The sequence below is a fragment of the Scyliorhinus torazame genome, chromosome 2 (genome assembly GCF_047496885.1).
Source record: "Scyliorhinus torazame isolate Kashiwa2021f chromosome 2, sScyTor2.1, whole genome shotgun sequence".
Taxonomy (NCBI): Eukaryota; Metazoa; Chordata; class Chondrichthyes; order Carcharhiniformes; family Scyliorhinidae; genus Scyliorhinus; species Scyliorhinus torazame.
The window spans coordinates 195,596,605-195,609,634 of NC_092708.1; the positions used below are offsets into that span (position 1 = coordinate 195,596,605).

The 13,030-nt window shown below is 43.1% G+C and overlaps 1 protein-coding gene across 2 annotated transcripts in view; it reads left to right on the top strand.

The window, feature by feature from the left end:
- Window positions 1-13,030, top strand: part of ube2g2 (ubiquitin-conjugating enzyme E2G 2 (UBC7 homolog, yeast)) — a 101,388-nt gene that overhangs the window by 59,081 nt on the left and 29,277 nt on the right. The window contains exon 3 of one of the 2 annotated variants that reach the window (XM_072482081.1): window positions 2,156-2,201. The exons of the other annotated variant lie outside the window; for it this stretch is intronic. Coding sequence (XP_072338182.1) covers window positions 2,156-2,201 — 46 coding nt within the window. The remainder of the gene's footprint in view (window positions 1-2,155; window positions 2,202-13,030) is intronic. 2 annotated transcript variants of the gene reach the window in all.

Here is a 13,030-nt window from a genome sequence, read left to right on the forward strand (position 1 = left end):
AATCTCTCCAATAATTTACCTACTACCGACATGAGGCTCACCGGCCTATAGTTTCCAGGATTATCCCTGCTACCTTTCTTAAACAGCGGTACCACATTAGCTATTCTCCAGTCTTCTGGGATCTCACCTGTAGCCAATGAGGACACAAAGATGTCAATCAATGCCCCAGCAATTTCCTCCCTTGCTTCCCTCAATATTCTGGGGTAAAACCCATCTGGCTCAGGAGACTTATCTACCTTAATATCCTTTAAAAGACCCAATACCGGGGCAGCACGGTGGCGCAGTGGTAGCACTGCAGTCTCACGGCGCCGAGGTCCCAGGTTCGATCCCGGCTCTGGGTCACTGTCCGTGTGGAGTTTGCACGTTCTCTCCGTGTTTGCGTGGGTTTCGCCCCCACAACCCAAAGATGTGCAAGGTAGGTGGATTGAACACGCTAAATTGCCCCTTAATTGGAAAAAATGAATTGGGTGCTCTAAATTTATTTTTTAAAAGACCCAATACCTCCTCCTTTTCGATGTTAACATGATCCAAACTGTCCACACACTCGACCCAAGAATCATCTTCCACAAAGTCCCTTTCTTTAGTGAACACTGATGCAAAGTATTCATTTAGTACTTCGCCCATTTCCTCTGGCTCAATACATAGATCTCCCCCCCACTTCCTGGCAATCCTCCTGCTTTTTACATATGAATAAAAAGCTTTTGGATTCACTTTAATCCTACTTGCCGAGGACTTTTCATGACCCCTCCTAATTTCCCGCTCCAGTACCGTCCTAATTTTGTTATACACCTCAAGGGTTTTGACTGTGCCCACTCTTCTAGACCATACACAAGTCTCCTTTTTCTTTTTGACGAGGTTCACAATATCCCTCGTTATCCATGGCTCCATAAACTTCCCATACTTATCCTTCATTCTCTCAGGGACTTGACTTTCCTGAATCCTAATCAACTGTCGCTTGAAAGACTCCCACATGTCCGATGTTGATTTATTATCCAACAGCCGCACCCAATCCAAATTCTTCAATTGCTGTCTAATGTTATCGTATATTTGCCTTTCCCCAGTTTAGCACCTTAATGCGATGGTTACCCTCATCCCTGTCCAAAGGTATCCTAAAACTTAAGGAATTGTGGACACTACCCCCAAAATGTTCCCCGACTGAAACCTCAATTGTGCTACAATCATTGTGTTAGCACTGTTGTTTCACAGCGGCAGGGTTCCAGGTTCGATTCCTGGCTTGGGTCACTGTCTGTGCGGAGTCTGCACATTCTCCCTGTGTCTGCGTGGATTTCCTCTGGGTGCTCTGGTTTCCTCCCCCAATCCCGAAAGACGTGCTGTTAGGTAATTTGGGCATTCTGAATTCTCCCTCTGTATATCCGAACAGGCGCCGGAATGTTGTGACTAGGGGATTTTCACTGTAACTTCATTGCAGTGTTAAAGTAAGCCTACTTGTGACAATGAAGATTATTATTATAACTCTCCGAGGACATAGCTTCTCTCACTCTCAAATCTTTTATTCATCTTGAGCACCTCAATTAGATCACCATTAATCTTCAAAGGGATTCGCAAAGGAGTGTGTAACTGGAAAAAAAATTAATGAGAAGATTTTTAACAAAGATAGATTAATCAGGGGCAGCATGTAGCGCAGTGGTTAGCACTGGGATTGCGGCGCTGAGGACCCGGGTTCGAATCCTGGCCCTGGGTCACTGTCTGTGTAGAGTTTGCACATTCTCCCCATGTCTGCGTGGGTTTCACCCCCACAACCCAAAGATGTGCAGGTCAGGTGGATTGGCCACACTAAGTTGCCCCTGAATTGGAAAAAAAAAAATAATTGGGTACGCTAAATTTAAGGAAAAAAAACAAAGGTAGATAATCAGGTTCACTTGTTTTTGCAAAATAATAGGTTAAATCAATTTAAATTAAACGTTATTAGAAATGCCAGATACTAAAAGCCTTGTCAGTGGCTCTGTTGGTGCGTTGTCTCTTTAATGGCAAATCCCCTTGTATAACAGCATGCCTTCCCATCACTATACAGGAGAATAACTTGTTTCAAAATGAGGTTCCAAATTAATTTATCCACCATTGCAGCTGGACAGTGATGGTCTTCCAGCCGATTTTAGGTTTGTGTCCAAGTGATTCTGTTTTCTGCTATTCACAGGTCCTATCAATGAGGAGAACTTCTTCGAATGGGAGGCTTTAATCATGTAAGACGGAAAGGTTATAATATTTATCAGCCCCATCCCTGTATAACCATCCTTTGTTTAATGTAACTTGTTTGTTCAATATATTGTTATTGGTGCTTATTAGTGTCAGGGCAACAAGCTAGTGAACCATAAAGATCTTGAATGATTCCCTTTGTAATCTGCTGGGACTGGGACTAGCAACCACAGCCACGCATATCAAACCATCCTTGTTGGGCATCTGTCAATGGAGGAGCAAAACTTGATGTTGGGTTGTGTCTGTTCAGAGAGGAAAATTAGCGTAATTTAGGGAATGTTGCAATCCTGTCGTATTTGCAACCGCATAAAATTAGTACCCTACAGAACAATTTGTCGCTTTGTAGTGCTCATGAACACACGCACCTGGTAAACAAATTGACGTGTTATTTCTATTCTGTGTAACAGAATGGTCTACTAGGTGATAGTAACACAAACCATAATAAACCAATTTCAAATGTAGTGCATGTATGAGGCATGATTAAGCACAAATCTGGAATGAACACCTTCCTGATTTCAGCTCACACAAAACTGGGAAAAACACTTGTTATGGTTTAGCCCATTTGAATACAGAATTCCTGTCTCTGGTGTTTAAAGGGTGATTTAAAAATCCTTAATTCAAAGTAGGAATCTTTCCATTGGGTCTCTTTCAGAAAAGCAAGTTTTGTTTCAAGGCTGCTTGATGTTGTAACACTACCTGACTCTGTCTCAACTAATTTGCTGCTAACGCCCTCATCCATGCTTTTGTTAGCTCTGGACTTGACTACTCCATTGCACTCCTGGCCAGCCTCCTGCTTTCCACCCTCCATAAACTTCAGGTCATCCAAAACTCTGCTGCCCATGTCTTTACTTGCACTAACTTCTGCTCACCCACCACCCTGCACTTGTTGACCGATGTTGCATCCCAGTTAAGCAACATCTTGATTTTAAAATTCACATCCTTGTTTTCAAATCCTCTCTCCTTCCTATATCTGTAATCTCCTTCAGCCACACAACTGATCTCTGCAGTGCTCAAATACTGGTCTCCTGGAAGTCCCTGAATGTAATCGCTCCACCATCGATGGCCGCCCCTTCAGCTGCTTAGGTCCTAAGTTGTGTAATTCTCTCCCCCCCCCCCCTTCCTTGGATGCTTTTGTGAACAATTCTAGGGGGCTTTGAGGTTAAAGGCACCAGATGAATAAAAATTATTGAAAGTTGATGAGCAGAGAAATATCTGTGTAATAAAAAACAGTGCTGGAAATTGTTCTGTGTCAGTGAATACACCCCTGCTGGCGAAAATTTCTGAGTTGCTTTGTGGATAAGGGGATCACCTTTCCTAACATCCAAAAGAATCGGAAGGGAGGACGTTGGTTGAAGTCTGTACTCGAGGAACTGGTATCCAGAATGGTGTGAAAAACGGAGCCTTGGATGAAGATTGTGAGACTTGGAACTCATTGAGAACTCATTTATCTCATAGCAATCAAACACTGGAGGATCTAAAGGTTTCAACATTTCCCAGTTCCGTAGGGTGTAAAACGTCTCTGCTGCTACAAAACTTAGTACTTCCAGCAAAATCTGGAGAAAATACCTACAGCGAACGAATGACTATTTTAGAAGGGCATTTCCCACCTAGACCGTGGTTAATTGCAGAAAGGTTTCTGTTCTATCGCTATGGTCAGGAAGAAGGTGAAAGCATGTTACCATGCATAGTGACTTTAAGAAGGTTAGTGAGCTTGGCTGCAATACTGGATAACACTTTGTGATCGGCTGGGATGTGGACTCTGCAGTGAAGCTATTCGGAGGAAGCTGCTTACTTTAAGCAATTTAACTTTCTAAGCTGTTGTGGAAGTTGTCAAGTCAATGGAGCTCGCAACAAAAGAAGCTTCACAGATGGGGGCTGGAGCGAAGATTCACAAAGTGCAATGGAGACAGAAACAAGGCTGCAAGGGTACAACCATGTCACTGATGTACATAGATGAACATTTAGCAGGGGAATACTGGAGTAGCGAAAATAAGTGCAAGAACTGTGACAAGAAGGGCCATTTTGCCAAAGCATGCTGGGCTTGGCAAACATCATCAACACCAAGGATGTGCAAGAAAAGAAACCCAACTAAGCAGACTAGACATGTCTAAGCTAGTAGACAAAATTAAGACCACTCAGGAGACATTGTACCTGAACAACTTCAGGTGCTGAAGCTAGGTGTCTTGTTGGTGCAGGGTGACCAGCAACGTTTATGGGCATTCCCTCAACTTGATGGTCACCAAGTCAAAATGGAAGTGAATACGGCTATAGCTGTATTATTGATGGCTGAGAAATTATAACCAGGAGTTGAAGCATCTGACTTTAAAACCGTCAAATATTATCCTAAGGACATACACAGAAGAGGTCGTACCATCAAAAAGATACATTATGATAAAAGTAGAAATAAATGGACAAACAGTGAAGCTCCCTCTTCACATTGTCTGTGAAAGCTCTCCTGCTTTATTTGGTGGAGCATGGTTGGGAAAAATCAAACTCAACTAAGGAGCAGTTAATCAGTTAGTGGATTCAAAGAGAAGTATACAAAGGTGTTTGAAGATTCATTGGGCTCAATGACAGGAGTTGACATTCAACTTAAGATCAAGCCAAACGGGACACCAAAATGTCTCAAAGCTAGAACCTTACCATGTGCCGTCAGGCCAACTGTCGAAGAAGAACTAGAAAGACTAGTCCAACGGAGTCATTGAACCAGTTGCTACTAGAGATTGTGGCGATTTTAAGACAACTATTAACCCAGTATTGTCCGCAGATCACGATCAACTGCCGCTGATTGAAGACTTGTTTGCTTGACTTTCTGGAGGGCAGAGATTCAGTAACATTGATCGATCACGGGCGTATTTACAAATTAATGTGGCTGCAAAATCAAAGCCGCTACTTAGTATCGCGACGCGCAACAGTCTGTTTCGTTACAAAATACTTCTTTTGAAATAACATCTGTGCCTGCTCTTTTCAGATTTGATTTGATTTGATTAGATTTGCATCCATGAATTAAATCTGAGTGGGCTAAATGAGGTGCAATGTTATTTAGATGACATTCTCATCACCGGTTCAAGTGACCAGGAACACTTGAAGAACTTGGAAGCTACTCTGAAATGCCTACAAAATCATAGGACTCGATCTTACGAAAAAGTTTCTAAGTGCCACTTGCGTCAGGTTTTACTGGGAGTTTCAGTTCCCCGCCACTATTAACCATACTTAGTCACTTTTTGGGGCCCTGAGGAGTTTCTCACCGGTTTAGCCCACACTTAGAATTATTTTCATCACTGGGCAGTGGAACTCACTGGCCAAAGTGGTTCCACCGAGATTGGGCCACCATTTTGAAAGGGTGCCCTGATCTCTAAAGTGCGCTTGAGGATCCCCCACACACCTCCCACCCACACGAAGTGTCACCCCACACACACATGGCATTAACCCACACCAACCCCCCCCAAATAAGGACACCCGCCATGGGGTCCGTGAGGGCACCCCTCTTTAGGCCCTCCACACTCCCTTACAGGCCCCTCCCATCTAGGACTCTTTCCGCCCCATCCACCGTGGCCCCTACTTAACTGCCGTGCAACTAACCCCCCCCCCCCCCTCCCCCCCCCCCGCGCCAACCTCATGGCCCCGTAGGCCCTGACCCTCACCGTGGTACCTTGGGAGTGCTCCTGCTGGCGTTGCACCTTGACAGTGCCAAGGTGCCCGTGGGCCAGAGAGCCACCCTGCCCTAACCACCAGGGGCCTCTGATGGCCTGGGAGACCCAAGCCCATAATGTGAGTTAAAAAAGAAATATGTGGCTTTTTCAAGACATCCACAAATTATCTAGATCACATTATCGATAAAGCTGGCTTACACAAGGAGCCAAAGAAGATGTCAACAATCTTGGAAGCACCATTTGCTCAAAATGTAATACAACTTAAGATTGTTTTTAGGATTGATCAATTATGGTAAATTTGTTCTGAATTTAGTAACACAATTGAAGCCATTGCACACTTTGTTATGTGCCAAGCAGCCATGGCACTGGCTGAAAAATGTGAAAGTGCATGCAACGAGGTAAAAAATGCCTTAAAGAAGTCCGAGCTATCGGCTCACTGAAGTTACAAAGTGCTTGCGATGCATTACCCTATGAGGCTGGTGCCATTGTCTCATACACACTGCTTTCAGGAGAGGAATAATCAATAGCATTTGCTTCATGCTCAACTGGAAAATGAGACTTTGAGCATAATTTTTGGGGTAAGAAGGTTTCACCACTACCTTTATGGACTTCATTTTACTCTTTTGATGGATCATTGGCCCTTGACGATTGTCATATAACGGTATTGCTTTAGCAGCTAGTAGGTTACAGAAATGGTCTTTGATATTATTGGCACACACATACGATATTCCATGTCGTAAATTAGAGCAACTTGCAAATGCAGATCCTTTGTCAAGATTGCTGTTACAGGTCAATGAAGAATCTGAAGACTATTTTGTCAGCATCCTGTATTTCTCACTCTTGGATAATGTACCTGTGACTTCAACGCAAGTTCAGATATACACAAGAACTGATCCAGTGATGGGGAAAGGTTATGGACATGGTCCAAAAAGGAACAATGTCAGACGTTCACCGTAAATATCCAGACCCCAAATCCAGCATCACACAAAGACTTAAGTTGACAGTCCAGAATGGAGTTTTATTACGCAGAATCTGAGTGATTATTCCTCTGTGTTTGCATAACCTAGCTATCTACAGCTCTTGAGGATCAAGGGATCTGGGAGGAAGGCAGGATCAGGGTATTGAACTTGATGATCAACCATGATCATAATGAATGGTGGAGCAGGCTCAAAAGGGCCGAATGGCCTCCTCCTATTTTCTATGTATGTAATAAAGCCCTTAATCAGCTGCTTGAGGGACATCCTGATGTGGTGAGGATGAAGGAACCGGCATAGATTTATTTTCGGTAGCCAGGATTAGATGCTCAAATTGAAGAGAAAGTGGGGCAATGTCAGTCCTGTGCACAGCTAAGAAATATTCTATCACTGCAACCATTCCATCCATGGGAATGGCCGAAAATACACTCTGGTACAGTGGGGGAATCCCATGCTCCTAGTGATTGTGCATGCACACTCTAAATGGCCAGACGTATTAATTATGAAATCTACGACAGCAGAACAAACTATTGAGAAGTTGGATGAAATATTTGCAAGATTTGGTAAACCGGAGCAAGTTGTAAGTGACAATGGTATGCCGTTTATTTCTAAAGAGCTTGAGGACTATTGAAGAGGGAGCGGTATACAGCACATAAAGTTAGCTGCGTACCATCCTGCAACAAATGGATTGGCAGAATGATTTGTACAGTCACTGAAACATTCCATCATGGACATCGAAGGACCAAGGTACATTGGCAAGAAGAGTAAACAAATTCTTAGTCTTATCAGAACACCACAATCGCAATGGCACAGAGTTCACCAGCAATGCTGCTGTTCAGGAAGAAACTGAGAATACAGTTTGATTGTTACTATCACATGATACTCGGGTTAGGTGATAGGATGGTGTTGCGAGTGGGGGGGGGGGGTCGTTCTGCTGATGGGGATGGAAACTAGGCATGGCAACAGTGTGGAGGTGATGGGTGGAGGCGGGTCAGATGAAACGCGACACATGGTTGGGGGGCTGGCCAAGGAAAGGGGATGGCTGATCAGCAAAGGGGGGGGGGAGGGGGGAAGTGTCCCCCAACCAAGCTGATCACCTGGAATGTTAGAGGGTTAAACAGGCCAGTGAAGAAGGCGCGTGTGTTTGCGTATCTGCGGGTTCTGAAGGCGGACATAGTCTTGCTGCAGGAGACGCACCTGAAAGTGGCTGACCAGGTTAGGTTAAGGAAGGGCAAGGTCAGTCAGGTCTTTCATTCGGGGCTTGATTCTAAGACGAGGCGGGTTGCGATCCTATAACAGATTACTAGGAGGGAGTAAAACACTAAAAGGCACGTACTCAAGGAGAGTGAGTGCTAACAAGGAGCTACACTACCAATGAGGATTGGGTACCTGCTGTGATCCTAGCAAAAACAGATTCAATATCATACACCATACAGACCAGAGAGTTGGCGATGTTATACTGACCAACCTCTAGCTTTACAAAGTGGAATCACTGAAACTTCTCAAGAAATACTCCCTTGGAAAATCTAAATAATGATACTTCTCACAGAGCCCAAACACTGTTCAGATCCTGTTTTCAAGTACTTTCCAATACCTATAGAGATGGACACTGGAGTAACTTCCCAGGAAGTTCCATCCACTGAAGGAACAGAGGATACCTCAAGGTCTCGAGTAGCCAAGTTCCAGAATGTCGGGCCCATCCAAAAAGGAATTGACATTCACTTGAGAGACTGTCTTATTAAGTTGTGTGTGTGTGTATATATAATGTGTCTAGAGATGATGCATAAGTGGGTCTGTTGTTAAAATATTACGTTGTCGTCATACTAAAGAAGTAAAGGGGGAGGGGCGTTGTGTATCATGGAATACATGCATGTTGGTGAAGCATCACGTGATCTGCAGCGAACTCAACAGAGTGTTTGCACGGGCTTCAGTTCTCCATCTAGATTGTATGACAACTCCTAATAAACCTCGTATCATGTTTGTAAGAATCCAGAGTGTGGGCCCCTCCATACCTTTTCTCTGCGGCAAACTCAGAGATATAACCGAGATACTAAATGGTTCAGGCAGCATTTGTGAGGAGAAAAATATATTTATCGTTTTGAGTCTGTGAGCTTTTAGCTATTCTGTGTGATATTGGGTTCCTGCCTTGTATTGTCATTTCACACTTTGCCTATCCATCTCAAGTCACCTTCCGTTTGATACTTCTCTGCTGGCTGTTGAATCCTCTGCCTAAGAAACTTGTACATAGATTTATGCAAGGTGAGGGACATACAGAGCAGTGGACAAAATGCAGATGCGTGGGACTAAGCGTGATTGACCCTTCTGTGCTGTGAGTTTGTGATTCAATGGCTGAAAGACTAAAATGGATTTTAGATGGGCATTGATATTACTTGCAGACACGCTGAGCTAAATTTATATAATGCAGCAGAAAAGTTACAGGAAGAAATCTTTGTGTACTGTTTGTGTTTTTAAAATCTGAAACAAACCTACAGCGTGTAAACTCAATGTAGCAGTTTCAACAAACAAGTCCATACAGTGTGATGCAAAAATTGGCTGAGCTGGCCAGATAATCTACCACACGCTATAATGAAACCTATTTCTTAATCAGTGAAGTGGCTTTGACATTAAAAGACACGAGGCAGTTCTGATGAGAAGGCGACTAGATTTTGAAATGTAGTGTGGTTTTAGAGTACAATTTGGCAATAAGTAGGACTGCATTTAGCAGCTTTGAGCTTCAGCTGCTGAGTAATTGAAGAGAATTATCCTTGGATTTGAGCCTTTATTTGGGTGGGGACTTCTGAATGTCGAATAATGGAGTTAAGCATATGGGAGCGTGCAGGGGCTGGTGAGTTGGCAGGTATTGTTCCAGTACTATGCCTTCATAACTTGGATTTATGCCTGTTCGTATGTCATTTTCTGACATTGCTAGGAGGCATCCAGTGATCCCTTCCAAAATTTAGATAGTCATACTTATTAAGTTGTGTGTGTGTATATGTGTGTGTGTGTATATATATATATAATATATATATATATATATATATATATATATATTATGTGTGTGCGTCTAGAGATAATGACTAAGTGGGTCTGTTGTAAAAATGTTAAGTTGTCGTAAAGGAGTATAGGAGTATAAAGGAGGCCATTTGGCCTTTCATGCCAGTGTAATCTCTTCAAAGGAGCTATGCAATGAAGCCCTCCCCCTTGCTCTTTCCCCATAGACCTTCAAATTTTGCTTTATATCCCGTTCCCTTTTGAAACTTACTATGGACTCTGCTTCCATCATCTCTGCAAGTAGTACATTATAGATCATCATAACTGTAAAAACAAAACCATCTGTCGACTGGTTCTTTTGCTATTACCCTATATGTCTCTTCTCGTTCTGACGCTGCTGCCAATGGAATCTGTTCCTCCACATCTGTTCCATCAAAACCCCATGTAATTTTGAATTACAATTTTGAACATTGTAGTTAGGATTTTGAAATTGTGTAGCAGAGCAACATGTGGGAAGTTCACGAGGACACTTAACAAGGGTGAGCTTGGAGAGTTCTGACTACTGTGAAATCACTCCCTGTAGCAAGTAGATTGAAGTTGCCCAAGTTCATTTCGGAGGGGATCCTTAAGAGAATTTTCATTAGTCAGGGCAGGACTTGAGTCACAGAAAAAGAATGAAAGACCATCCTTTATATGAGCACATCCCAAAGTGCTTTACAGCCAATGAAGTACTTTGTAATTACTCTGTAATGTAAGAAATACTCAGACAATTAGCACAAGGCAAGGCTCCAAAAACTGCAATGTGATAATGACCTCTGATAATCTTTTTTTAACAAAAATAAAAATATTGGGCAGTGCACTAAGTAAAACCTCGCTAGCTCTCCAGAAAAATACCATGGGATGTTTTAATAGGCACCTTATAGGATAGACAGGACCTCAGTTTAGCTTCTCCAAAAGATAACAGATGTTTATGACATTGGAGAAATCTCAGAAAACTTGAGTAAACCAATATTGCATTCCCTAAAAAGTCAAGAGCAAGGGTAGCACGGTGGCACAGGGGTTAGCACTGCAGCCTCACGGCGCCGAGGTTCCAGGTTCAATCCTGGCTCTGGGTTACTGTCCGTGTGGAGTATGCACGTTCTCCCCATGTCTGCGTGGGTTTCACCCCACAACCCAAAGATGTGCAGGGTAGGTGGATTGGCCACACTAAATTGCCCCTTAATTGGAAAAATGAATTGGGTACTCTAAATTATTATTTTTTTAAAAGTCAAGAGCACCTGAATGTGAACTCCTGATGAGTTGCATTACGAAGATCCTTTTGGTACCGATGAATAGGGCCATGAGCAATATAAAGCCTGAAATATCAGCTGTCTGTCAGGTTTTGTAAAAGATGGAGGAATGAGAAATGCTGGGCGGGATTCTCCAGCCTCCCAGCCGCATGTTCCTCGCCGTTTGCTGGCAGTGGGATTCTCTGCTTCTGCTGCTGTCAATGGGGGTTCCCATTGAAGCCACCCCATGCTACTGGGGTGCACTGCCGGCGAGACCAGAGAATCCCGCTGGTGTGAATGACCAGACAATTCTGGCCACTATCTTTATGGTTTATATGCTATCAGAAAATGTCTCTGTGTTCAAAATGAAAATCATAAGATAACAGTGAAAAATGAAACGGTCTCATAGGTGTACAAATTTTGTAACCACGGAAATTATGTTACATTTAGATGGAAAGTGCAATCAAGAAATAAGACAAAGACGCGTTTAAAAAAATGAAAAAGGTTATGGACGATGAACTAAAAATTAGCCGTGTACGTGACCCAAAGCCAAATTTCCAGTCCTGGAGGTGGAATAAAGACAGAAAAAGCTGGGAATGTTCAGCAGCATCTGTGAAAAGAAAAACAAGAGTTAATGTTTCAGCTCGTTGGCTTTTTGTCATGAAATGGAGCTGATTAACATGTCGCCCATCAGACCAGCCTGGTAGTTTTATTGCAAGTGGGTGGACCGACAATTGGGATGAGTAGTTTTATATTAACAGGATCTGACTAAACCAGGAATCCTGATTTTTGTTATTGCACACCTCCAGACTTCCTAAGTCAACCCCATTGTTGGCCATTCTTCATGGCTGATTTACAGTATGTCTGCTTGCTGTATTTCATCTGCATTTAAAATAATTTTCAAATCTCATCCCTTTCTCGTGGAAAGGGAGGGAAATATTTGCTAACGTTAAGCCAAAGAAGTGCACACAGGGTGAATTAAACCTTTAAAAATTTTTTTTTTTTTTAAGAGTACCCAATTATTTATTTAATTTTTTTTCCGATTAAGGGGCAATTTAGCGTGGCCAATCCACCTACCCTGCACATCTTTGGGTTGCGGGGGTGAAACCCACGCAGACACGGGGAGAATGTGCAAACTCCACATGGACAGTGACCCAGGGCCGGGATTCGAACCCGGGTCCTCAGCGCCACAGTTCCAGTGCTAACCACTGCGCCACATGCCGCCCCAGGGTGAATTAAACTTGTGGAATTTCCCATGTATTTGGCATGCTTGAGATTATATTTCCCAACTGTGTACATATAAACATAAAATAATAGGGTTAAGGTGGATTTGAAAGGGTAATTATCCCTTCTACAGCCTTGTCAAGGGCTGTTTCCTCATTCCATGAGTTTAGTTAATACTAAGGTTCAACTGGGCCAATCTCTGGGAAGGGCCCAGGTGCTGATTTTAAAGTGGTCTTGGTTGCCATCCCAATGACTTGCTTATCCTCCCACTCCTCAGGTTTGCTACTTGCTTTTTAAAAAAATAACTTTTATTAAAGGTTTTCATAGAATATCAATAACAAAATGAGAAAGAAAAAAGAACCCAACAGGGTTAAGTACAAAACACAATCTAAAAAAGCAACCCCCCAAACCCCTCCCCCCCCCCCCCCCGTACATAAATAATAAATTAGCATTAACACCCCGACTTAACACAACAGGTGTATACACCCCCTCAGACCCTCCAGTGTAAATAACATAAACAAACATAAAGTAACCCCCCAGCCCCTTCCCGAGCTGCTGCTGCCATTGACCAATGTCTATCGTTCTGTCAGAAAGTCTAAGAATGGTTGCCACCGCCTAAAGAACCCTTGTATTGACCCTCTCAAGGCGAATTTCACCCTCTCCAATTTAATGAACCCTGCCATATTGCTGATCCAGGATTCCATGC